Below are 27,504 nucleotides of genomic sequence, written 5' to 3'. Positions count from 1 at the left end.
AAATAGTGTCGGTGAGCCTGAGTCTAAATTGAAGTCACCTTCCGGTAAAATTAAATATAAAATGCATGTGATATATTAATTGTTTAGTGACAAGACAAGATGCAAAACATTAACTGGCTCCACCTTCTTTTAATCACATTACATTGAATATCTTTAGAGTTTGGATATTGGTTGAACTAAACTAGACATTTGAAGACATCGCTCTGGACCGAAGGAATTCATATCAACCATTTTCCCTATTTTCTGACATTTTATAGATAAAACAATGAATTGATCAATCGAGAAAATAAATCGTTAGCTGCAGCCTGAGTGCTTATAAAAACACCATTTCCATAACAAAAGCACAGCTTGTGACCACTGTGAAAGGACAGATTTAGATTAAAAACCAAATGTAAGGGACATCCAGTAAAACAATAACTAGTTAGTGATATAAATAAGAACAAATGACTGTGTATCAGAATAAAGAAAAGATGTTTAACATTTATGTCTACATGTTAACTCTAATATTATAAAATATGTCAAAACGTATCAGAAATATGTTCATGAATGACAATGCAGCAGCTCAAAGGGTCCCCTGGTTTAATTAGTGGTTTTCAAAACTGTGGGGCCCTCACCACAGGGGGGCCCGTTGCTTCTGGATGCTTATGAGCCAGTGTGGAGGGGAACTAAAAATGAATGAATCTGATTGATGTTGGAACAATAAACAAACAAGTACTTTCATACTAACAGGGCAAATTAGCAACGCTCATATAGACAGGAAACAACACGCTGGGGAGACTTTTGATCATGTGATGCAAACTGCAACTAACAATTACTTCCATCATCAATTAACATGCAGATTATTTTCTTAATTAATCATTTAGTCTTTAAAATGTCAAGAAATAGAAGAAATAGTGAAAAAAAACACCCCATAACAAGCAAATCCTCACATTAGAGAAGCTAGAAACAGCAAATGTTTGACATTTTGTGCTTGAAAATTACTGAAATGACTGAATGATTGATTACCTTTTTTTTCTGGATCGACTAATTGCTGCAGCTCTAATTTGCACAAAAGGTAACTCATGTAAAGAATAAGAAAATTTTCAATTTTTTTCAATTTCAAGTTTTTGATTTTAATGTTCTTTCAATAAAACAAAATTCAGCTTTACTTTCTTGGTCAATATAATAACTTCTCTAACTATTTTCATTATTGAGTCATCTATATTCAGTTTAAACTGGTTTCCAGGAGCAGAGTTGTTTTTCAGCCTCTAAATATGAAGCATGACTGAGAAGGTCTGAGAGCCGCTGCTTTAGATCCAGCTTAATCAATTAAGGCTGCTGTATTAATCAGAGATCAGGGCTGTCTCTGTCTCTGTTTGGCTTATAATCAACATTAGAAAAACTCTCAGATCCTTTTTTATTACAGATTTTATTAATTACCAATTCATCTAAAAATATATACATGCAGCACATGAGCTGGTTAATGGTCTAAATGGTTGAACTGCAGAAAGAAGACAGGAGTTTGCTTGGTATCAAAGAGCTAGAAGAACAGTGAAGAGAGAAGCTGAGACACTTCAGACCCTCTAGGACACAGATGTGGATCTTGCTGACACACACACACACACACACACACACACACACACACACACACACACACACACACACAGATCAGATCTGCTAATGTTCTGATAAAGCTCTGAGAGATGGATCCATGCAGCTGCACTTCTCTCCACATTTAATAAACCCCTCACTGGTCATGTGATGAGTTCTGTATATGAGATGTAGCAACAATAACTCCCCTCACAACAGTTCAGTCACTGTTTATGACCTGACATAAACCCATCCACTGTTTAAACCATGTGTAAATTCCATTGATTTATTAGTTTCTGTAAATATAATTAACATCTATTCTTATATTGATTGTTTTGCAGTTTCCATCAGAGTAGGATATTCATCAGGTCTTATATACAGTGAGAGATTAGGCACTAGATAAGGCTCTATGACAACAGCAACTTCAGCTCCAGCAATTAGTCAATTCACTGATTGGCCAATTGACAGAAAATGAATCTGCAAATATTTTGATAATCTATCCATCTATCTATCTATCTATCTATCTATCTATCTATCTATCTATCTATCTATCTATCTACACAGCAGAGATGCAGAGGCAGTAGTGCATCTTATATGTCAAAATTATCGAAAAAAAAATAAAAATAAATAAATAAATAAGTTGTTGAAAATCTCCAGATATTTAAATCAGTAATCAAAAGACTCTACACACTCTTTCTATTGTTTTCCCTTCATGGCCACTGATGTGCAGACACACTTTAACCACCACACTCCACTTCAGGTCTTAGAAAGAGGAGAAAAAAAGATCAAACTACAGCATTTCACAGTTCAAATGTTCTTGACCACAGTCCTGCTCCCAGTTAATTCACAGCTAATTTCATGCCCACAAAATGACCACAGTGCAGCTATATAAACACAACAGCTGCTAGGAATTAGATTTTTTTCAAGCAGTGTCACTAAAGAGCCACTAAATGTTCTGCTGTGTGGCTGTCATGTGACACAGGGGACGCATTGGACTCAGATAGCACCAACTGTGCATCAGCTCATGGTTGGGTGCCACATCAGACTGTGACAGTAAACTCCAACATGCTGGATTCTGGCCGACTCCTGCTGTAAACACACTGCTGCTCCCCAGCAAAGCGAACTCAATTATCCTGCACGACACTGTCGGACACAAGGTGACAACAGGAATCTATTCTATTCGTTTTTATGACATTGAGCCTGTCTCCTGCTGGGGACAAAGGTGACGATTGCAAAACCACATTTTGAGCTGAAATTTGCAACTTCACACAGGTTGTGGCCCTGAGGAGCGACAAGACGGAACGAATGATGTCCAAAGTACAGCAAAGAAGACATTACAGTACCTGGATTTATTAGCAAACTTTACACAGGTGACTGAGGGCCACAGCCAATGCCAAAACAACAACAGGTGAACCATCCTCTCGTTACGACTCCCACATAAAGCTGAGCAGACACTGTGTGATTTTATTGAACCTGTAAATTGTGTAACTTTCACTGCACACGTTTTGATGAGCACCTGTGAAACCTATTCTCACATTGCACAGGTCAATCAGCCAAACACGACGAGGAGCTCACACTGATCATAAGCACGGAGCCCCCTGTCGTTTATGTCCAGTGACAATGCCAATAAAGTTTATTCAAACAACACGACTGCATCCTCAGTGTTGAGTGAGAGAGAGAGAGAGAGAGAGAGAGAGAACGGCAGAATCACTTTCTGTTCATAGTAGAACTGCACAAAGTAAGAAGAAAACAGGTGCAGACAGTGTGGGAATGTGGTGGCAATGTGGTCTACATCTTCTCCGGGGACATTCAAAGCGTCATCACACAGGTTTCAAGACTACAACTACAACTACAGACTACAACTCTGTGTAAAAAGTGACTGTTAGAATAAGCTCATTACAGTTGATAACAGATCGTGTGATAGCAGCAATGAGGGAAATTAGACAGTGACAGTGAGACAGAAGACCACAAATTTCTGGCCCTCCAGAAATCCAACCGAGTGTCCGAGAGCATTAATCATTCATTGTTCAGAGGCTTAACCATTTGTTGTGACCCCGCCCCCCTCCAACCTGTACATTAAACAACAACCGGTCTGGTAGATTCTAAAATTATTAGTCTGGGGCGCCTGATTTGGGGCTGCCTGGCTTAACCCTCACGTCCAAACTAGAGGGAAAATGAAACATCTCTTCCCTTTAACTCTTGGCCAATCACAGGTATTCTATCACATTCTTCACTGTCACAGAAGAAAGCTGGCATCACAACACCTAAGCTGAAAACATGTTCTCTGACACCCTCCAAACCACAGAAGCTGCACTTAAACACTCCTTTACATCCGCAGCTCTCTACAGGAACAAAGTCTCTGACCACAGTGACATTCAAAAAAATAACACAACAGGCCTTAAAATGTCACCAGGTCCATTAAACTATTGGCAAAGCTGCATTTGAACACACAGTCATCGTTCATGCTGAAGAGAACCTGTCAAAACCTTGATCAAACTTTCCTAAACAATCAAGTTTTCTCTTCTTAGCTTCTTTCCTGTTTAGCGTTTTATCTCTCCAGCAGACTGACATGAAGCCATGACACCTGGCTGATAAAAGCTTTTGATGCAACTGCAAAACTTTTACTGTGTCCCAGTGTGCACCGGTACTCACCAACAGACTGTTTGGTGTTGGTTTTGAGGCTGCTAGCGCAGACGGCGGTGCCGGGGCCGCAGCTGGTTGACGGTGAAGATTCGCAGAGCTTCAACGTGTAGCTCACATTGTTATCTCGGTCCACAGCTTCCCATTTATAACTGCAACGCAAGAAACAAAAGACATGAAGGACACAGGACAGACTTGGTGCAGGGACTTTTCCATATTGATTGATTTACTGATCCACTGAACAAAATTTTCCTGACATTAGAAGATAAATTAAAATTGGCTTGCAGAGCTGAAACAATAGTTAATCGACAGAAAAATCAACTATTTTAATATTGTATTATTATTTAGTTGAGAAAGAAATGTTTGAGTGATTTATTGTCTCAAGCAAAAATGACAAAAATTACCTGGTTCCAACTTCTCATATGTGAGGATTTGCTGCTTGTTTTGTCTCATGGTAATAAACTGAATATATTGACGTTTCAGAGTATTGGTCAGACAAAAAACATTTTCAACCTTTAGGAAAGTTGTGATGGGTATTTTTCATTACTTTGAAAATGTATAGATTAAGCAATTGAATCATCTGATTTACAGCTGCATCAATAAGTCGATAAATCGATAAATTGAGTGACAGAAACAACAGACACATTGCACAATGCAAAGATAGAGGGAAGAAGGGATTCCAGTGAATATGAGCAAAAACCGGATGCATTTGTCCTGCAGTCAGTCAAGAAGCGAAAGTAAAAAGAAGCTTGTTTCTAAAACAAGACATTGATCTGACACAGACCTTAAAATCTACCATGAACCACCTCAAGAAAAAAAAGCTGGAGCTTTCTGAACGGCTCTCACAGTCCTCTGACCTGAACATCATTGAAAATGGGCGGATCTTAAACACACTGTGTGAGCCAGACAGCCTAAAAATATCTCAGCACTTGGAGCGACCTGCAAGGAGAGCGTCTCTTTTCTGTTTTTTAAGCTCATGGAATAAAAACTAACAGCGCATTAACATTTGAGGCCCATTCTTTTTAAATGTCTGTATGCTGCAGGGGTTGCATTGAATTATTTTCACAACAAAAATCATCAAAATATGTCATCTGCCCAGGGCTGCACAAACTTTTGCACACAACTCTAGTAAATGATAAATAAAAGTAAATGATCTGAATGACACTTCATCTACCGCTGCCTATATCCCATTTGCAATTAAACCTGACAAAAGTTTCTGGTGAACTATCTCTGTTTATAAACAGCCTCCTTACATGAACATGGTTAATGAAATGTAACCAGCCTGACATTTCAGCCCGACCTACCTGTTATCTTTTCAGCCTTATTGCTGTGTCAATATTTGAGCAACAGGAGGACAACACTGTATTTAGCCGACAGTTTGCAGTATAATGTTACCTCTGATCAGTGGTGGAAGAACTAGTCAGATCCTTTTCTAAAGTAAAACCACTAAGACCACTCTGTACAAGTCCCCCATTACATGTAAAAGTCCTGTATCAAAAATTGAAAATGTACCTAAATTAAGAGCATGTATAAAAATAAGTACTCAATGCAGAAAAAATGGTCCCTGTGATTGTTATACTGTTCAGATCTAGTAATATAACAGTCACAGGGGAGGTAATAATTAGATTATTATTACTTATGTATTAATGCACATCTTCTTTACAATAACAGTTTGTTGAAGTGGAGCTATTTTTTTTAACTATGTAGGGCTGCAACCAATGGTTATTTTCTTTAAGGTTTATCTCCTGATTACTTGCTGGATTAATTGATAGATTGTTTGGTTTGTAAAGATCCAAAGTGACACCTTCACAATGTTTGTTTTGTCCAACAAATAGTCCAAACCTCACAATTATTCAAACTAAACTGAAGTCGGAATAATTCAAAAGGAAAAGCAGAAAATCGTCACATTTGAAAAGCTGGAAATATGAAATGTTTATTATATTTACATGTTTAAAATGACGTGATTCTCTTATTGATAATCTAATTCTGCTGGTATACACTGGTGGGTAGTTAAATAATGCATTATGTTTTACAAGCTCTTCATACTTTATGTTCAGTATACAAACATATTGATAAGTAAAGTAAAAGGTAACTAAAACTGCCAAATAAATGTAGTGAAATACAAAGTACAATATTTCGCTATGAAATATAGAAGTGAAAGTATCATAAAATTAAAATACCCAAGTACAAGTACCACAAATTTATATTCAAACGCAGCACTTGAGTGAATGTTTTTTTTATGTAAAAGCTGCCATGCCAGACTCTAAAACATGTGATTTACTGTGTTAACAGTTAGCGTTAGCTGTTACATGACAGTTGCATGATGTAGCGTTAGCAGTTAGCTAGGCTACACTTTAGCTTGATAAAAACAGATATAACCGTTAACTCGTTTAGCCTGAGATAATTTTCACAGAGTTCCAGAGAGTCATTTCAACTGTGGGCCGACTAAAACTTATCAAGCAGCTCGGTTTTTCAGACAAGAAAACTGTTTTCATCGATATATTAGCTCTCTTGCATCGTTGATACGGGTAATTTAACGTTAGCAAGCCTGGCAAACCAAATGTAAAAGTTGATATTGTAACTGAAACAAAGAGCCAATTGATTGTTAATGAGCTAAATTTAACAGGAAACCTTGTAATGTTTCATTTCATCCTTGTTATGAGTCACCGGGTGTCCGACAACAGGCAAATAAATCATCCACTGACTTATCTGTGAATCAAGTTAGAATTCGGAAAAGGATTCGGAAGAATTGCTGTAATGTTGTTATTTGTTGTGTTCGAAGCTGCAGTGTTTGCTCCGGAGGTGTGTTAGTTACCTGCAGAGGTCCTGGTACCACAGGCTGCTGCTGTCCTCCTCTGCTCCGGACCGGACTAGCAAACATCCCAGACTCGCCACGAACCAAAGGCCCAGCTTCAGAGATGCACAACGGCTGGATTTATACCGAAACAACATGTTCACTGCAGTGGATAATGTCTGAGGAGCCCGACTAAGACGACATGATACAGCAGAGTCTGTCTGCTCCGGACCAAATCAGTAGGAAGTGACTGCAGCACATGACAGGACATCACATGATAGTGACTGATGCTGTGTTCAGGGCCTGTGGGAAAACTGTAATGTAACAGCTACGACGCAAGACACTTTTATTTGTCATTGTAGGCACATAACGAAATTATGTTTGGTAACTCAGAAATAGACAACAAGATAAATATGAAAAGGTAGCGTCTTCTATCTATATAAAGGCACTTGAGTGAGGCAATAAACCATAAATTAGATAAGTTGTTATTGCAACACCAAGGTGCATCAAGGTATAAAGTAGTGGGGAGCGAGTCTATGTTCCCACAGCCCTATGTTAAGAAATATGGGACCATAATGTTTCCTTTTGAGAAAAATCTTAGGCCTTGTCCACATTAACCTGGGTAAATATAAAAATGCACATTCACAATGAAAATGATCTCCATCCACACTAATCGTTTTCAGAACGCTTTGCATCCACGTTCCACGGTGTCTTCACATTTATCCACCTCAGCGATCGTTTTTGTAAGCATCGTTTTCAGTTTGACGGAAGGGTTAACCGGATAAATATTACCCGGGTTAGTGTGGACATGGGCTTATGGGAACATATAAGACTGTGGGAAAATAGGGCCTAATTTTCAAAACATTCTTAGAAATGTGGAAACATAGGGCTGTGGGAACATAGGGCTGACCCCAAGTAGTGCAGCATGCACTGCTCAGGTTTAAGGAAAAAGTTCCCACAACCTTCTGTGCTGTTTTACCACCCAGACCAAATCCGTCCGGTTCTTGGCAGAGTACAGGAAATAGCCTAAAACAGGGTTTCCTCAGTTCACCACATTAATTTTAAGTCATTTTTAAAACAACATAGAGTCTGCCTGTCTGTCTGTCTGTCTGTCTGTCTGTCTGTCTTAGGCCCCAATTTGATCAACAAAACTGGTTTTGTTTGCTGTAATCGCCTTCTCACCATTAAACAATCCCTTCCTAATGCATTTTTATGTAACTGATAGACAAATCCTCCTCACAGTCCTCATTCTGTGTAAAAATGATTTTAAAAGCTTGTAAAGCTAATATAGCTTCAGCTGTCCAAGTTAGTCAAATCAAGAAGTTAAACCCTTTTATGTTTTCCCTAAACACTGTGTCCTAAATGAGCCGCAGTGGAAGGATAGTTGTAAAAGACTTCAACTGTCCAGACATGTGCTTGATTTGACTAATTTGAATGGCTGAGGCCTCATGTTAGCTTTAGATATACTTGTGATTACATTTGTCACAGAATGAGGTTTGTCCCCCATCACTTACATTTAAAGCTAAGGGATTGAACAGATGACAAAAACCTGGGTTTTGGTACTAAGTGATGTGGAGTTCCCCTATTTTGTGACTCTTTAGAGACCAATACAATTCATTTAGAATATAATTGTCAGTTGCAGTAACTGACTCATCACAGAGCGTATTATTCATCCAATGAAAAAAGCTGTAAGCTGCATAAGTAACCCTGATAATGGTTAAACCTTGGGCTTGGTGGCTACACATATTTAGGAGGAAAGCCTGTGTTAAACTGACCTCTGTAAAGTTTTCACTCTAGAGTCCATCACTTGGACACAATATATAAACTGTAAAATATGATTGTATCTAGAAAACCACATAAAAGTTTAGTGAACTGTGTAGTGTGTGCTGCCTCTGGTGCCTGAATGTAGCACCATTAATAACAATAAACACATGTCGTTCATCAACATCCTGGTGCTATAAGACCAGAACTACTCACTGATTAAAAGAATAGACATAGTGCATTTCTAGTTACATGCACATTATACTGCTGCATGTTCAAGGACACCTGAACGCAGCATTCCTTATGGCACATAGCTAGATAGTCGCTATTGACTTTGAGCCCTGAGTTCTGTCTTGCAGAGCGATCCTGTTCTAATCCTGCGTCATTCACCACTAACCCCTCAGCTCATATTCCTCTAACCGCAGCCATCGCCAACATTTACTGCTGGAGTTTGTTGAGAGTCAGTCCTCCGCCTGGGAGAAAGCTGCAGTCGTGCCTGAAAGTTAAAGCTCAGGGTAACAAACCCACATATTTTGATCGAGAGCCTTCAGTTGTTTAGGGTGTCGTATTGGGCCCTCTAGTGGTCATGCTGGGAGCCACAAAAACCCTCATTCATCACTTTGTGAAAGAAAAGCAGTCTGCCTATTCATTGAGGACCAGCTGTCTAAACAATGTTCAATTTCTTTTTTCCCCCTGTTATATTCTCAGATGCTGAAAAAGCTTTAATCCTGTATTTATTCAGAAATCTGAACATGTTTTCTCCTCCAGCTCACTTCTTCTTTGCATTCGTTCATTTCCAAAATTCATACTTGAAAAGCTCCTCAAGAGCTCATTATTTATTGGGTATTTTTGCTTTTATTTGACAGTGGACATTTTAGCTATGAGAGGAAATGTTGTGATTACACTGTGAGAGTCTTAAATCATAGGCCTACTAGAGCACCTCCGCTCCTCAGCCCCCCTCCAGAGTAATTCTTGAGCACTATTCTATAAATGTCTGTAAATACCAGGATCTCAATGCAGCGACGGCAAAAAGTATTAAACTCTCTGAATGTGTGAGACACTTTTAAGGCATAAAAACCAAACTGGGCTCAAGACTTGACATTAGAAAATATTTCTAAGATTCTAAACCTTTGCTCAAAGGATGTAAGCATACATCTGTATAGTTGCCAACATAAACATGGAGAGAAAAAACTAGTAGCAAACAACAATTCACTATGAATGGCTATTATATGCACCCGGTGGCGATCTCTGGGGGGCCCGAGGGCAAAGAATCCCATTGAAGAACTACCCCCACATGCAGACTATTGGCAGATATTACAATTTACAGATGTCCCCTAAATGTCTCACATGCAGATTATCAGACTACAGATGCTAGCTACAGCTCATCATCATACAGCAGTGTGTTTATGGGAGGTTTATGGGGGTTTATAGTTGTCAATGCAAAATGTGCCAATATGAGGGCCTATCAGGGGCCCCCTTTGTCCTTAGGGGCCCCAAACATTTGCCTGATTTGCCTCTCCTGATGATGCATCTCTGTATGCACCGTCAGTACCGCAACTTTTAAAACTCTTCAGTGTCCACAGAATAACCCACCACTAAGAAATCTACAGCGCCCTCTGCAGTTCAGCCTGAAGCTGAAAGGTCATAATTAGTGTGAATGACTCACACCTGTTAATAAAAAAGCCTCATGGTAACTGTTTTTTGTCAGAAAGCCAACAGAGGTCTTCTCTTTCTGTGAGTCTGTGCTGTGTTGCACTATGTGGCTTCTGGTCTTCATCTGCGTGTCGACAGGTACAGACTGAAGGATTCAAACAGCATATCCTGCTACATAATGATTTCTTTTATTTACAATGATCATTCACTCTTTGTTTTCACGTAGCTGGTGGTGTCCCTGTAAATATATCCCACAATGCTGCAACTACTCCTGCCACAGGTTGGTGCCCTTTGGATTTTTACATTAGCTCCAATATAAAGATTAATATAAGATGTACTCCATAATTTCCACAGGTAATGTTACTGTCACGTTCATGTTTGATGTGCCACAGCCAGCCTCTACTGAATCTCTGAAAGGTACAAACTCAATTTTCATAAATATAAAATTACAGTTATAATCCACCTTTGACTGATTCTTATTGTCTTTGTCAGTTGGTGCAGTTCCTTTAAATGACACCCACAATGTGACGAGTGCTGCACCAGGTTGGTTGTCACTGGGTTTTAAAACTTTTTCTGAGATTTTAATGAAATGATCTAATTTAATGTTTAAATTTCTGCAGGTGGGAATGTTTCCAGCTTGCTTGAGCCACCACAGAGACACAGTGCAGAAACCTTAGAGGGTAAAATTTAAATGTTCCGCATAGAGATAAAATTAATCATTTTCATAAATGCAATGTACACTGTTTTTATCCTACACTGTGACTCTTGTAGAGCTTCAGGAGGACATGACTGTCCAAGAGGGAGACATTTTGATTCCGGTAAGAGGGAGAACATTGTGTCCCACATGGCTGAAAGAAAGATGTAGTTTCATCAGGGAATTTTTAGACCAGAGGAAATAAGATATATCTCCGATAAAAGGGGAAACACACATGACATACACCGTAATTTAATGTGACCTTAAATTTGGACGAAATTGAAAACGACAGGGAGTGTTGAAGCTGAATTTGTCAGACGACTTGTGTAAGTCTTGCTGGAGTCTTAGTGTTTAGTTCAGTGGTAATGATACTGAATGTTTGTGTCTAACCTTTACAGGAGGACAGGAATGCTGTGGAGACTCTGTGGCTGGACGCCATCGTACCTTACACCATCAGTGATGAAGTGGGTGGGTTGCTGTGGTTCTAACTCTAATAATGTGAGACCAGTACTGTGAAGATGGTAAAACAGTTTCTATGTTTTCATTCTAACAGCTGATCGAGAGTCAAACATCTACACCGCCTTCAAAATGATATCTGACTTCACCTGTATTCGCTTCCAAAGACACACCACAGAGCTGAACTACCTGAAGTTCCTCAACGGCAAAGGGTGAGGAATATGTCCCGGGATATTTCAGTTAAAGGGTCAGTTCATTCAAATGACAAAACTCTACAAAACTGTCACTTTGTTTTTACTTTATTATTTGAATTGCTGAATAAAACCAGAGGTATGGGCACTTGGAACTATAAGCTATTCCAATGTGTTGGAGGAGAACTGAATTATTTGTTGTTAACAGCATTAAAAATGTACATTTACAAAAATAACAGTAAGCAGTGTCAGTGTTGCTCTATAGTTGCTTTATAGGGACTATTTCTTTAGCAGAAAGTAGTTCCACTCAGAACTGCGGATGGTGTGTTTATTGAAAAGATGTAGAATCTTTCAAATGTAATTTTTTAGTCACCTCCATTATATTGGAGGAGGAAGCAGAAATCTCAAAGACATAGATACTTTATTTATCCCCTAGGGGAAATTCAACACCTGCCAAAACAAATAAATTAAAACTATAACTGCATGTCTTGACACCACTGGAGGTTTGTTTTTTTGTTTTTTAACTTTCTAGCTGTGCGTCCTCCGTCGGCTGTCGAGGAGGACCCCAGGTAGTGTATTATGCTCGGTCATGTAGTGTGGGGAACCTTTGCCATGAGATCGTCCATGCACTGGGATTGCATCATGAGCACACCCGCAAGGACCGGGATCAGTACATCACTGTGCAGTGGCAGAGCATCATGCCAGGTGAATACGGCACTTAATCTTAATTCTCTATATGAAAAACACTAGCTGTGTCCAAACTATTTGTGCATTCTGCCAACGTACAACTCCATGCATCTGTTTTTGGGGCAGAAAAACTGGGGCAGCCACTGCTGTGGAATTGTTCAAACTCGCTTCTTTGCAATATATTCAAACTAGAAACATAAAAAGGTGCTTTAGATTTAGAAGATAAGCATAATCTGTCTTCATGTCCTTTTACAGATCTTTATTCTGTTGTAAATGGGCTCAGCAGGTGGTCACCTGATCAGCTGATCCACCTTTGACCAAAGACAAATAGTGTGTCACCATGTTAAAGATCAAAGGTTAAAAACAAAAGGACACACAACAAAGGATGAAACATAAAAAGGAAAATGGTTAACTTCATCTAGATAACAGAAAAGCATGTGATCGGGGTGAGAGGTTCAAAGATGCAGAGTTTAGGGAGCTGAGGTGAAACTGGAACTTCAGATGTAAGAAAATCTCATTGACATTTGTAGCAATTCTAATAACTAAAACTCCAGCCTACTTTATATATTTTGATTTATAATTTTAATAATATTGAGAAACACCATTTCCCATAAGTTCTAGGTGTTTGCAGTCTGAACCTCACTGCCTGACACACATGAGCGAGTCGAGGGGTTAGTTAGTTCAGACGTGTCTGTAATAACAGCAGGACACACTTTTGAAGCGGGAGCTGGTGAGGTTAATGGATATGGATGAAACCAAATTGCCATGACGTAAGAACCCATGCTGCAACACTTGTGAATTCTGGGAGCTGTAGTTTCATCTCTAGTCATAAATCAATTGTTGTTTAACTTTGTTAAAATGCTGCTGTAGTGGATGTGGATTTAGAGATTGCATAGAGTTACAAAAGGTAGATGACAGAAGCTCACTCGGACAGGAAGTCTCCTTTTTTAAATGACAACATTGCACACACATGGATTTCTGTGGTAATAGTATATAATATGGCACATTTGGACACAGATACTGTATTTTCAACTTGTTGCTATGGCTTCAAAAGACCAAAGCCTAATAAATCATTCAGAACATTTCTGATTTAAAGGGAGACAAAAGAACTTCAAGACGAAACGTGGGAACACTCTGAACCTGCCGTATGACATTAACTCCATAATGCATTATGGGTCGTAAGTCCTAACCATCCTCATTTCTTCAGTAACAGGTTATCATTGCCAAGTGTAACAGCTGCAATCTACATTAAAACATATTTTGAATATTACTATTTTTTTTCTTTTTAACTTTACAATCTAATCATTTTGTCCTTACTGTAGCTTCATTTTATTTTTTTCCAAAAATGGAAGTGACTGACTTGCATGTAAATGTTACTGTCGTTTTTTTTTTGGTTTTTTTTTTGTTGCAGGTATTTCTTCAGTGTAGATGGAAGTCCGACGATGCTGCCCAAGCAGAGTGGAGTGCAGATGGGTCAGAGGACACATCTCAGCCAGCTGGACATACAGAGACTGAACAGACTCTACCACTGTGGTAACAACCTGTAAAACACAGTGTTTTTCAATACACAGTGAAAGCATATCAACAATGTTAAAACCATATTTCCTCTTTCAGATGAGCGGACGAGGTCATTGTGAGCGGGCTTACTGAGGGTTTACCTGCATTTGCCATGAGATTTAATAAAAGTTTAAAAAAAAAAAAAAAAAAAAAAAAAAAAAAAAAAAAAAAAGTTCTCTGTTTATTATTTCTTGTAAGTATAGCGGTCAGTCTAAGTAGACTGTACAGGTGCAGCTAAAAAGTGGCCACTGAGTGTATCATAACCCAATATAATATTATTCCTATATGTAAACGTTTGCTGTGATGGCAACATTGCATAACATTAACAAAATGTATTTACTGAAAATAATCTATTGTCTCTATGATAACTGCATTTAAAACAAAACAGTTCTAACAATGGGCAGTCATTCATCTAGCAACCATTGTTTGGCAGTACAGCCTGTGTCACAGACCACCCGCAGTATGTCCCTGTTTGTGCGAGTCTGGTTTTGTCTGTAGGAGGAGCCAAGAGAGCAGACTGCCTGTCAACACTACACTGTCTGAAAGGTGAGCTGAAGGGGAAGGACTGTTACTGCATCATGTACTCTTCATTTACCTGACAGGAAGACAATAAGACTAGTAGTTCATGTGCATTCAGCATTTAAAGGTAAGACAAATTACTTTTTTTTCCCAACATTGTAAATTCCCATAATTATTCCAATTTAAAGTCTCTGAAATAACATTTAAACCATCTTCAGGCTCAGGCTGATACATTTTTTTTTTTTTCATTCATTCTGAAACTAGCACTTTAATACACATCATTTCTTGCATTACCTGCATTTGGACAATTTATTGCAAACTTCTCCAGCAGATATCAGTGGTTTGTATCATTATTTTCTGCAGCAGCAAATTAGCTGGTCCTTGACTTGTGTGTAAAAATGTTCTTGCCAATCTGATAGATGGAAACAAGCCAACACCAACATATACTGTAACTATAACAGGAAAAAAAAGAGCAAGACCCAGTAAAAGCTCATTACATCAGCTTTGTCCTGCTAATTCTCCTTGTCTATTACAGACTACATCCTGTATTTCCAGGAAGGGTAAAATCCGTCCAAAGTGATTTAAATTACAGAGAAGCACAGTGAATATTTCACCTGCAATGATAATCCCATCTAAATGGAGCTTAAGTGCCCCAACTGCCAGATAAAGACAGAATGCTCTGATATTAATTATCCACATTTCTCTTCTGTATATCTGCTGAATCTTTAGTTTAGCCTACAATGCTGCATGGCTGCGTCCCTGGTGTTCAGACTACATGACAGAGGTCCAGAGGTGGTGAGGGAGGTTCTCCTGGAGCGAGGGTGGGAGGAATTTGATGAAGAAGAACGAGAGGAGGGGGACTGGAACCTCTACTGGCGCAGCTCTGCATTTCGCAACTCAGAATATCACAGCCTGTTGCCATGGCAGCGCCTCAACCACCATCCCAAAACTCTTGGCATCACACGAAAGGTGATGCTCTGACATGTTGGGTTAACTTTATCTCTTAAAGAAATTCAGTTTTAGATGCTGTGCTCTTTTATAAAGGACATTAACCTGAGAAAGTATTGCCAAAAGAAGCATCTGTTTTACAAAGAAGCTATGACTATGATTTGTTGTTGCATTAATCTAAATCAATTTACAGGAAACATACTGCTTTGTGAACACTGGGAAATGTAAATGCGACATCTCCTCAGTGCGTTGAAACTGTGCATTTACAGCATGTTCCCACACCTTCCTCTCTCCTCAAGAGAATGTTACTGAGCTTTAAAGTGAGTTTCAGCTCATTTTGTACTGTACCTGCACAGATTTGTACTTTTCTTGTTTTATTTAGCTTTTTCTCATTCCTTCCTCTCCACACAATTGACATTGTTTTTAACTTGAAAACTAGGCAGAAAACAAAGAAATCTTGAAAAACTAGAAGCACTAGTCTTGTCATTTACACCCCATTAACACCTGGCATTAAAAAGCAGTTTGTATCAGGATACATTATCGGAAGAAAAAACACATGTTGATGCAGGTGGAATATTGGTTTTTCAGTTAAAATGATCACACTCTCTAAAAGTAATGATTTGCATTTTTTACTTTCATTTTGGAAGGACTGCTTGGCACGCAACCTAAGGAGGATGAGATCCACGTTTGGTTCATCTCTGTATGACTTCAGTCCCACTGTCTTCATCCTCCCCAACGACTACACACGCTTCCTGGCTGAATACAACAGACTGCGTCTGACCAGAGGACCGTCGCTGTACTGGATATGTAAGCCTGTGGATCTCTCCAGAGGCAGAGGGATCTTCATCTTTGAGGATATGAAGGACTTGGTCTACGACTGCTCTGTGATTGTACAGAGGTACATCAGCAACCCTCTGCTGATCTCCGGCTACAAGTTTGACCTGAGGATCTATGTGTGCGTTAAGAGCTTCCATCCGCTGACTGTTTACATTCATCAGGAAGGACTGGTGCGATTCGCCACTGAGAAGTACAACCTGTCATCTCTGCAAAACCTGTTCGCTCACCTCACCAACACCAGCATCAATAAGTTTGGTCCTTTCTACAAAACCGAAAAAGGGAGAGTGGGCCAAGGATGCAAGTGGACTATGAGCAAGTTCAGGCATTTCCTCCAAAGCCAAGACATCAACGAGCGTCTTCTGTGGCAGAAAATCAACAACATCGTCACTCTGACCCTCCTCACCATCGCTCCCTCCGTCCCCTCCTGTCCAAACTGCGTGGAGCTGTTTGGCTTCGATATCCTTATTGACATCAAGTTTAAACCCTGGCTGCTGGAGGTCAACTACAGTCCCGCGTTGACTCTGGACTGTCAAGCTGATATCACAGTGAAGAAAGGACTGATCAGCGATCTGATTGATTTGATGAACTACACATCGATTGACAGTTTAAGAGAGAAAGCTTATCAGAAACATAAGTGCAAGCAGCCTTGTTTCCATGCCAACCTTCCCTCACACGTTCCTGTGCTCTCCAAGTTTAAAGAAACCAAATTTCAGAGTAAAACGAGTGGCATCCAGCCCTCACAAACTCAGGCACTCCCTCTGCTGAAAACTCTTCCCCAGTCTGAACAGATGAAACAAAGACAATCCAGACAGCATGCTTTTGTCGCAGACATCCGAAGACACCTTCCCCCTGTTGACTTAAACAAGTTATTTGCAGCCAGGGGCAGAAAGCCTAACACCACAGTTACCAAAACCCATACCGACAAGACCCTGAACCTGATACTTGTCCCACATTCAAGGACAAACACGTCAGTGGTAAACAGACCGACGTGTCCAGCCTTTGCACCGTGGCTGATGGACAACAGAAGTCTTCACGTGTCTGAGGTTACAAACCACGACGACACCGAAACAGAAGCTGAGCTGGAGCCCTCAGGAGAGACACGCGTTTCCTCTAAGATACCCGATATCCGACAGAGCGGGCTGGGATCCACACGTTCTGCTGTGTCCTGGAAGCTCCCCAACATTTACAGGTATATGCACTATACTGCTGTGCTTTCTGTGAGTTTGCAAAGACACCAGGCATTGTAGAGAATGTGTGAACTGGCTGACAATGAATGTCCTTCTTTCAAAAGTTAGATTCTCTCTTATTAGAAGTGGGTGTGCAAAGTCATCGTGGTTATTAATGTTAATATTTTTCTGCATTAATTAAACCCGACAAAGGACACATTAAACTCTCAACCTCTCAACAAAAAATGATTAACAAAATAAATCATCAACCAGCGAGCCAATAAGCAGCATACAGAGAAGCACAAAACTCTTCTCTTTCTGCAGTTTAAGAGGCTTTTGAGTCTTTCCAAAAGTCCTTTCTCGGTTTTATTAAGTTAACAAATTACAATGAGTCTGTTGCCCAACACAGTCAGGATTAAAAAAAAAAAAGATTTGTTAAATACAATGCATAAATATTTAGACGGACTTCAGTTAGCTAATGTTCTTAAAAGCAAAACATTGTCCACACAGTGATGTTGTCCACCTGATTGTATGGATGTAATGCTGTTTGACTGAATGTATCATTACTAATATCTGTCTACAGGGAAGATCTTGAATGCATCACCATAATTATTATTACATCATTCTTGGTTTCAGTGACAACTTACTTTCTCTTGACCTAAATGTTTTTTTGGAAGCTTGGACAATGATCAAATTTGGGGTTTTATGCTTAAAAACTACATTTCATGGCTTGAAACTGCTCTAATCGAACCCAACTGAACAGCTGCTTCAAGCTGAAGAAATCGGTTTTCAACCAAAGGTCCAACCATTTATAAAGTGTAACAAACAAATGTTGTGACTGATTCACAGCGGGAGCCACAAGCCAGTAAGGACTCCTTTAGAGGGAACCACAGCACTGAATGGACAACATATTCCTCCGCTCAGAGTTGGAGACTTCATACGGACCTTCCCCTTCAACACGGCCACTCTGAAGGCCTCGCGGCAGGAGCTGGATGTCAAGAGCATCATACAGGAGCTTCATAAGCTGACGGGTCAGCTGGCTTCAGGCCAGGACAAGACAAAGTGGAGGAGGGAAGAGGACGAGCTGAAGGAAGATACAGAGGGCGAAGAAGATTTTGATTCACTGTTCTGGGGGCCAAAGGACCCTCCACTGCTCAGTCGATGCTTCAAACCACGTGCAGAATACAATAGTTTGAAAACTACACCTCAAGATATTTTTGGTCCAAAACTCCATGACTGATCTCAGAGCAGGTGAACAGATCACAAGATTAATCAACTTGGAATAAATGATTGTAATATTGTAGGGAAGACTCTTGGGAGTGAGTGATGCAGTCTTCCCCTGACATATGTGATGCTTGTATCAAACAAAAGAGCAGGTGTAAAAAACTGTATATACATGAGCCACAAGGAAGGTTGAGAAAAGAAACCTGAACATACCATGCAATTATCTGTAGGGCAACATAATTAACTGAAATGAAAAACAAACTAGAAATCCTTGGAAAGAGTTAGAGAAAGAAATAATATTAAATGTTTCGAGTCTGATTGTAAAGCACAGATAAAAGAAATGTATCTGAAACAGGAAAATCATGGCAATAGTCCCTTTTCTTCTTTTCTTTTTTCTTCCTGGATTTATTGCTAAGCTTTGATTTGTTTATCCTTTGATAAACTTAGAAAGTGGAAATGTACAACACATCACTTCTGCATGTCAAAGGATTTTCCCAAGAAAAATCCTCCATGATAATGATAATGATAATACTGAGTCATTATGTCATATCACTTGTCAGGACTTTTTTATTGCAATTATTGGAACACTACTGTCAACAAACCATTTAGTTTCCTGTAATTTGATACATTTAATTCATTTGACTTTTTTCCTGTAAAGAGAAGAAAAAAAAAAAGAGCCAATAAAAATAAAAACTGTCACAGTGACAATTTATCAGTAAAAAGAAAAAAAAATCATCCATTTGAGTCAGTGTCCTGTTGGACAGGAGCGCTCAGGTTCAGCTAGCAGAGGCTTAACTGTGCTACATCATCACTGAGTTTATCAGATAACTCATTAACATTAATGACACGTGCTGCTACGTGATCTCGATCAAGAGAAATATTAGTGTGAGACAAACTACACTTGATTGTTGAACCATGATTATGTCTGTGGGTTTACGGATCCCTATTAAATACATTATTGAAAAAATATTTCCTCCCTCACGCACACAGCACACTCTACCTGCACATATGAACACATACATTCATTTTTCCCTGATGTGAACTCTGCCAGATGCATACTTGGTTTCCTGTCGTCCGTTGGCGTAGACGGTCTTAACTGTCCCATCAGGATACTCTCTCCTCTTATACTGACGAGTGTGGAGCTCCGTTTGACCGTTGGGGAAATCAACCACCTTCTCACCGGATCTAGAAGAGATGATGATCAAAAGCAGGAGGAAAATCAAAACAATATGAACGGGGGTTGTTTGTTGGTTAAATCGGCAGCTCCCCTCAGATTTACAGAGCTTTATGGTGAGTTTCTGTTCTAAGATAATGTTGCTCTGTAACTGCTGGATGTGAAAATAAACTACTGTTTGCTAACAAGTTCACCATATCTTAAAGGGAGATGATATGTCAATTGTAAGTTGTTTCTGCTGCCCCCAACTGGCCAAAAATCAGTTGTTGCAACTTTAAAGGCTGCATGCAAGGTATGCCTGCACTTTTGAACATGCACTGTTGATAAATAAGTAGCACATGCTTTTTAATGCTTAAATAGTAAGATGTAACAGGTAAATAACATAAAAAACATTGACACTGATTGTTGATGATGTTTATTTCAGTCAGACTGTTCATGCCAGGGGTTTTTACTGTCAAAATGTATTGTCAGTCATAACTGTGACTTACACTTTCCAGTGATGTATTATCTCCAGTATCAATAACAAGGTAAAAGTCCATAAATCTGCTCAGGAATCTTAGAAAAGAAATGCTCCTTACACCTCCAGAACTTGCCTGTAAATCATCACGTTTTTAATTTTTCTCCAGTATCGGAGTAATAGAGTGATGGTCATCTGTACACCCATGGGTACAGTGCTAACAGAAACTGCTAATAGCTAATTTAGCTACTTTTAATGGTGCCAGTTTTCCAAAATGTGAACAAATATAAACTAAAAACAGAGTTGTAAGAACTTTGTCCCTCACTTTGGGGCCCCATGGTGTCAGACTTCAAACACATCTTCTTCCCCAGGTGTGATAAACTGGAGGATTTCAAGTATTTTCTCTTTCTTTCTCGTTCTTTCATAAGAACCCATCATAACGCACCTTCATTTTTTTAAATTGTTGATATCAAAATTCGATTTTGTCAGCGTCTGTCCTCGTACTGGTTACCTCATGGTGTACGATCATTTATTATTTATTCATGAGGATACCTGTTAGCTGCCACCTTAATGACAGCTAGTCTTCCTGGGTTCCACTGGCTTCCTGACCCTGCGGACACCCTGAGATAAAGCAGTGACTTCAGTCTTACGGGGAAAGGTGAACGACGGTGCCATCGCTGAAGATTGTCCTCTCGCTGCCGTCAGGCTCCAAGTACATGATGGTCTGGTCTGGAAATAAGATCTCTCTTTTCCCCCCAGGGTGTCGCCTCTCTGTTTACGGGAGGACACATATTGTGAAAGAAATACTACGCTGTCAGCTGTAGTCGTATACTGTGCATCTCTTACCAATCTGCTTGTTGGGGAAGTGAAGGATCTCCAGACCACTTGGGTAGGTGGTATGTGTTGTCTGTGAACCGGCGTAGTAATACACCTGTAAGACACATGCGCATTATCGGGTTTGACAAGTTCGATCAGGTGAACCATTTGAAATTCCTACCGTTGGGCTTTAAACATACTTTAAGGTAACAAAGGGAACCACAGAGCTCACCACTTTCCCATCTTCCAAAATGTGTTTGATGTCTCCATTGACAAATGCCACTGTTTTTGTTTTCTGCTCTGCAGAAATGTCTTTCTCCGTCCTGTTAGTGAAAGTCATCAGGTTGCATCTGTTGGACAGAAGTCGTTCCATCTGGGCAGAAAAAGACAAAACTGTCAACGTGGTGGAAAATTTCCCTCAGAGGGCGATTTAAAGTTTCGTAAACTTGCACTTTTTCCTTCTTTTCTTACTGCTACAGTGATCTATTCATCTTGTGTTTTTTTTTTCTCTGACAACACATCATTTTCCCTTGGGATAAATAACGTATAAAGCTACTGTATCTATTTATCCATCTACCTAAAGCTTTTGATGATTTAGACTCATTTCTACAAGTCACTTTAGCAGGTAACCCTGTTTTATTGTCTTTTTCTGAATTGTTTTGTGGACAAAATCCCATCTTTACAATGAAATAGTATTTGTCTCACCCACGAAAGAGTTTGTATTCTTGATGTACTGAATCTAAACTTTAATACTCATCTTTTTCATTGACATTCAGTATGTGAGTAACCCTTTAAATCAGACTCGGGCAGTGACAGAACTGGCAGGAGGAGCATATCGACTTGCACTGCATAAACATGTAATGAGGTCAGTCAGTGCTTTGACACCATCTTTTGTTCGACCTCATAAATTATTGCCGGTGTGCTTAAAGACCACTTAACAGTGTATTATATACTTGAACAATTTGATACCAACAAGATTTAACAGCAGACACCAGGTGAACTCTAGAACGTCTGCACAATAGAAACAAGCGTTAAGAGTTGTAACGTGGAAAAACCACACTACCAACACAACTGATCATTAGAAGAGGAGCTTATTTAAGTCTATCTTCTGTGTTTTATGGTATTTTAGAGTGTCTAACAGAAACAAATCAATGAATGCTTCTTGGTTCTGATCTAACTCTGATCTTGGTTCTTGAACTAACACCTCACATCTCTTTCAAGTGTTGCTCTCATCACCATTTCTGTCCTCATCAGAGAGAGTACGCTGAGGGCCAGTGGAGGGCAGCGTGGCTTCTTCTGTTTCTCAGGTCAAACCAGCAGAGAACGTTTAAACTGAGAACATCTTTGCCTCTGTACTGAACCTGAGTCATGACACGAGTCCGTCAGTACCACAGAGTGTGAATGTGCACATCCACACATGACTTCTCCATGTAGATTTGTTGGCTGAACAAAGGTTTCCTCAAAATTTTTAGGCTGGCAAATTTTGTCGAAGTCATGTGCAGATTATCTCCATGGAGGAAAAAGACACTCACCTGATATGATAATACTTAATAATCTGAATGAATTTAAACTTTGATATGATACCAAAGTTTACTAAAACAAACCTAATGTAAAATTAAAAATATATTTTTTCAAGATTTTTCTGATTTTTCTCCGCCTGTTTCTAAACAGCAATTTATACATTTAAATATTATTGCTGGAAGAATTCTCCCACTCTGACAGCACAGCACAGCACAGCACAGCACAGCACGAGGCACTGGCACTAGAGGCACACCCAGGGCACGCACAGGCACAGCACAGCACGGCACAGCACAGCCCTGTATCGATTGTTTCAGGTCCTCAAATGTGACCACTGGTGCTGCTAAACTTGGCCTGTTTTCTCTGATTTATTTAAGAAGATCTTGAAGCTCAGCTCTTTACATTCTAGTTCTGCAGTTGTGAGTGAAATCTGTCCCGAAACGAAGCAGAACCAGCAGCCTTATATGGCTGTTTTTGGGGCTTTTGATTATGCTAATGATCATATTTCACGAACGTGCAGCTCCTCATGAACAGCTGCTATTCATCAGGCTGAAAACGGTGATTTGCCAGTTAAGAGAGTCGGATTTGGAGAAAAAAAAAACTCAAAGAAAAAAGTAAGAGAAGTTCAGGATGAGAACATGAAAACATCCCTGCATGAGGCCTGATGTGACAGTGTTCAACACACATACGTTTCCTCTGCAGCCTGCAGAGGAAATTTGTCTCTAATCTTTTCAATGTCAGCTCCTCCTCCCTTGAACCGAGTGAGCAAAAAAGTGAGACACTTCAGTCAGGCCTCCTACACTCCTTTTGAGTGAGGCATTGAAGTGAGCTGTTTTAAATGTCACAGGCAAAACAAGTGGAAGACAAAAGTGGGATGTGATGTTAAGACGTTTTTTTCTTCTCTATCCTCCTCTATCAAAAATACTGAGCCTGAGCAGTTTTATCTGTAGACTATAACGGTATTAACACAAATGTTACTGAGCAGGTTTGTTTGAAGCATTATGTAATTTAACCAGAGTGTTTTGTTACATGGAGATCGATGCATTGACTGTACGTCTTCACAACACAACAAGCTTGAGGTATTCAAGTGTCTCAAGTGTTTCAGTTAACTGTATGAAAGAGACCAAAAATAACAGTTAAACAAACTATTAGTGAGGATAAAATAGGGGAGATAAGGATATATTGATAAGATTCAGAAGACCATACAATGTATTACACCTCTGTTTGTTCCTCCTGGTGCAGTGTGTGCGCTGCGGCAGTGCATCGTCTGGCCAGCAGAGGGCAGTGCTGTGTAACTGTGAGCTTCCTCCTCAGCTCACAGTTTTCTCTGATGAGCTCCTGAAGCTGGTGTCGAACTACAGACCAGTCACTCTCTCTCTGTTTAAACTGCTGCTGAAGGGCCTCCATCTGCTGCCTGAGGGCCTGCACACACACACACACACACACACACACACACACACACATGAACGCACGAACACACACATGGAGGCAGGACACAAGCGTCCACTGTAAGCCTGTTCAAAAACACATTACTCTGTGTGTGACTCATGTGTTGACTTTAAGAAGTGGGAGTATGTTTGTAAATGTTTGCACAGATTTACGCCATCGTGTGTTTAACCACTGGCCATCACACCTGGTGACACGAGGCCCCATAAAAAAAAAACAGGAAACAGCCTCAAGCTAATTGAAGTCAAAATGAAAGCAACAGCTATGGTGTGTTATCCCAAAAACACCCAGGTGCTTATTACGTCAAATTTCCCTGAAACTACTCTAACTGTTTAGCATTTCATAGTGCAATCCTCGTCTTCTTTACCTCTAGTTTGGGGTCATATCTTACTCACAAGCTACATCCCCCAACAGTTTAAGAAACCGCTTTCCAAAACAGTTTACACAAAAAACGTTGTATTACACTGAATTAGTTTTATTTTGACATGAGCTTGTAGAGATATTAGATATCATTTTTTAGGTTCTTAAAGGTCCCATATAGTCTAAAGGTCTCTGTCCATGTGTTGTTTGATGATAGATCAGGTCTAGGTTCTATATTAATACTGTGAAAGTATCAAAGCGCTCACTTAAAACAAGCCGTCAGGACTTCTGGAACTTTGTGTTGTCACAACAAAGCAGTCACCGTTCTCAGCCAATCCCCAAGCCCCGCCCACCTGGACCCACCATCCAGCCTTGTGGGATTTGATTTTGTTTGAGTGTTTACCTGAAATCTGCTGTATTTTTATTCAATCACTCAGGAAAGAGGCTCAGAGCCTCCTCTCTTCTGATTGGCTCACTGACCTGTTGTTACTAGAGCTCCAGAGAGAAGCCTGAGAGAGGAGATGTAAAACTACACTGAGGTGGTTTATGGTTTTTAAACACAAAAATATATCTTGTTATGAATCAACACTTCAAATAAAACACAGGAGAAGTGTCAAATATGGGACCTTTAAATTTGTTTTACAAACATCTTCAATATTTTTAGTTGTTCTGGGAAACAGAAATGTGGACATGCTGATTATCTTGAGATGACAATCTCTGTGCGAACTGCGTTAATGTGCAGATCATATGCTCGCCTGTTTAAGAACATCAACTTATTGTTGATTTCAGTAGCTGTTGAAAAACTCTCTTCAGGAGACCATAAACCACATGCTGATTATCTGAGAGGAAAAGCTCTAGATCTTCCTGATCTGTCAGGATTAAACCTGACTCCACCTTCTCCCAGGACACAGTGATTAAAAGTGTGTTGCTTTGTAATACTGTAAAACTTTGACAGATAATAAAGCTGAGATTGAATTATGTTTAGCCAATATACTTTGGGCACAGTGAAACTTCTCTTTTTGCTGGGGACTTCTTGGAGACTTTGCACCCTGCAACTCTCTGAAGGTTCATTGTCACCTACAGCTTTATCTCACCTGTTCTACACAAAAACACTGTTTGCTAATCATTATTTTAAGCCTCTCGCTGTCAAATAAGAGCTGCTTTTACCACGCCCCCTGACATTAAGTTTCAGAGCAGCAGCGCTAATCGTTTCCAGTATGACAGGCAGATGAGTGAATCAGAGAAAAACAGGCAGAAACTTGTCCAGGTCTTTTGTAAAGGAGAAAACACAAGGGCAATTAACTTTTCCTGCAGACAGTTATTCAAAAATGGCACGAGCACCGTTTTAATTATCTAGGTTAAATCATCTTTACTTAGATAATAACAAGCAATTTCGCAGCGATCATGAAACCATTCACAACAAATACACAATCTATTGTCGTCTCGTGGAGGTGGGTGTGGGTGTGCAATCAACTTTCACATTCACTTCACACTCCAAATCCTGGTATTGAAAGTCTGAAGTGATATGTAGAAGTAGTGCTGAAGCACTGCCATTAAAAAGCTTGTGTTTCTAATTGCCGATGATAATGCTACACCGGTGGTACCAGTTCTGCAACATACACATTGTAGGAGTGGGCAGTTCTCATGGCTCAGAGGAACACTGGAAGGAGCTTTTCAGAATTCCAGACAGTAAATTATTACTCTGACACAGATAAGTGTTACACAGCAGTTTCATGAGGGAGCAGTTCACCTCCACGGTATCTATGGGGAGCGATCAAATGTGTGTAATACAGCTTGGTGGGAGAGGTGGTGTTGTGAAACAGGTCCATGATGTCATGAGAAAGAACGAGGCAGTTTGTTAAGCAATACTCCTGCATAACAGCCTCACGGCCAACATTTTTGCAGCTTACAGAACATGCAGGCAGTGTTTTATCTTGTTGTACTGTCAACAATGAACACAATGAATTTGAGCTGACTCTAAACCAATGAACACCAGGGTTGTGGCCATGCTGGTGCATTTGAACTATATATTCCTTCATTGTGATCATGACACAAACACTGATTCTATATTTGTTTGAACTGAAGAAGGGGTGTATTTATGAGAACTGTGATATTTAAAAAAGGAAATATTGATACTTTGTTGATAATACACATATGATAATGATACTGTGATCATGGCCTTGTGGATCTTTATCAGTCCATCCGGTTGCCTTTTCACTATCCATTAAGAGTCACTGTTGTTTTTGCACAGTTATGGTAACAGACTCTTTTTCTCCACCTCCCTACACTTGTATTTGAGTCAAATTCATTTGATGGATTTAACTGCTAACATTATTAATTTATATACTTATTTTATACAGATATCACAATAACATCTGAATTCTAGCAATTCTTTTGGCCACGATAAGAGAAGAAAAATATACCTGAAGCGAAGTGGTAAATGGACTGAACTTTTCCATTCTTATTGACACATTCATACACTGATGGAAGAGCCATCAGGGGCAATTTGGGGTTCAGTTTCTTGCCCAAGAACACTTCGACATGCAGACTGGAGGAGCCGGGGATTGAACCACCAACCCTCTGATTAGTGGACGATCAGCTCTACTTCCCGTGCCACAGCCGCTTGTATCCAGCTAGTTTTAAATCCTGACTTTGTTCTACTCCAAACACGTTTGTTCTGACACAAAGCTACATTTTCTCTCACCCAAGACTTACCTCAACTTCACTGGTGTCCAGTTTGTCCAGGCTGTGCTGACTCCTCATGGCCTGACCCTCTTTTCTGTCACCGAGGACGTCACCTCCTTTGCAGCTTCTCTCCAATTTTTCTCTGCGTACAAACAGAGCAACTTAGGAAACACTGCAAAATATCAGAAATAATAAGACAAGACTGAGAGACTACAGACATGCAAACAGCTCTGTGAGGCTGGAGATGGATGCTAATATTAGCATGTGAGGCTCTTTGAGGCTGGAGATAGATGCTAATGTTAGCTTGGTAATGCTCACAATGACAAAGCTAAAAGCTGAAGATTAGCAGGTA

At 39.8% G+C, this 27,504-nt stretch overlaps 4 protein-coding genes across 4 annotated transcripts in view; 2 read left to right on the top strand and 2 right to left on the bottom strand.

Annotated features, from left to right (window-relative positions):
• The window catches only part of igf2r (insulin like growth factor 2 receptor), a 46,397-nt gene extending 39,167 nt beyond the window's left edge, over positions 1–7,230 (bottom strand). The window contains exons 1-2 of the mRNA XM_022764933.1: positions 7,025–7,230; positions 4,222–4,361 (exon numbers count right to left, since the gene is read on the bottom strand). Coding sequence (XP_022620654.1) covers positions 4,222–4,361; positions 7,025–7,161 — 277 coding nt within the window. The 5' untranslated portion in view covers positions 7,162–7,230. The remainder of the gene's footprint in view (positions 1–4,221; positions 4,362–7,024) is intronic.
• A 3,291-nt stretch (positions 7,231–10,521) lies between these two features.
• LOC111236360 (high choriolytic enzyme 1-like) lies at positions 10,522–13,992 on the top strand. The gene is made up of 9 exons (XM_022765068.1): positions 10,522–10,555; positions 10,772–10,834; positions 11,038–11,097; positions 11,189–11,235; positions 11,510–11,579; positions 11,665–11,779; positions 12,291–12,463; positions 13,542–13,623; positions 13,857–13,992. Exons 1-9 carry the CDS (start codon positions 10,522–10,524, stop codon positions 13,990–13,992), a joined length of 780 nt encoding a protein of 259 aa, XP_022620789.1.
• A 1,276-nt stretch (positions 13,993–15,268) lies between these two features.
• ttll2 (tubulin tyrosine ligase like 2) lies at positions 15,269–18,712 on the top strand. The gene is made up of 3 exons (XM_022765057.1): positions 15,269–15,490; positions 16,117–17,495; positions 18,322–18,712. Exons 1-3 carry the CDS (start codon positions 15,269–15,271, stop codon positions 18,710–18,712), a joined length of 1,992 nt encoding a protein of 663 aa, XP_022620778.1.
• A 728-nt stretch (positions 18,713–19,440) lies between these two features.
• Positions 19,441–27,504, bottom strand: part of tcp10 (t-complex 10) — a 41,453-nt gene continuing 33,389 nt past the window's right edge. The window contains exons 6-11 of the mRNA XM_022765024.1: positions 27,183–27,294; positions 23,880–24,083; positions 21,376–21,516; positions 21,174–21,258; positions 20,978–21,098; positions 19,441–19,881 (exon numbers count right to left, since the gene is read on the bottom strand). Coding sequence (XP_022620745.1) covers positions 19,719–19,881; positions 20,978–21,098; positions 21,174–21,258; positions 21,376–21,516; positions 23,880–24,083; positions 27,183–27,294 — 826 coding nt within the window. The 3' untranslated portion in view covers positions 19,441–19,718. The remainder of the gene's footprint in view (positions 19,882–20,977; positions 21,099–21,173; positions 21,259–21,375; positions 21,517–23,879; positions 24,084–27,182; positions 27,295–27,504) is intronic.

The sequence above is a fragment of the Seriola dumerili genome, unplaced genomic scaffold (assembly GCF_002260705.1).
Source record: "Seriola dumerili isolate Sdu_G_001 unplaced genomic scaffold, Sdu_1.0 BDQW01000025.1, whole genome shotgun sequence".
Classification (NCBI taxonomy): domain Eukaryota; kingdom Metazoa; phylum Chordata; class Actinopteri; order Carangiformes; family Carangidae; genus Seriola; species Seriola dumerili.
The sequence above is the reverse complement of the archived record's forward strand: the minus strand, read 5'-3'. Positions and strand labels throughout refer to the sequence as shown.

Coding starts and splice junctions, on each gene's coding strand:
- LOC111236360 (XM_022765068.1), top strand. CDS start 10,522: ATGTGGCTTCTGGTCTTCATCTGCGTGTCGACAG. Junction 11,780..12,290: donor AAGTTCCTCAACGGCAAAGG/GTGAGGAATATG, acceptor TTAACTTTCTAG/CTGTGCGTCCTCCGTCGGCT. Junction 12,464..13,541: donor GTGGCAGAGCATCATGCCAG/GTGAATACGGCA, acceptor TCTGATTTAAAG/GGAGACAAAAGAACTTCAAG.
- ttll2 (XM_022765057.1), top strand. CDS start 15,269: ATGGCTGCGTCCCTGGTGTTCAGACTACATGACAGAGGTCCAGAGGTG. Junction 15,491..16,116: donor CTCTTGGCATCACACGAAAG/GTGATGCTCTGA, acceptor TCATTTTGGAAG/GACTGCTTGGCACGCAACCT. Junction 17,496..18,321: donor AAGCTCCCCAACATTTACAG/GTATATGCACTA, acceptor ACTGATTCACAG/CGGGAGCCACAAGCCAGTAA.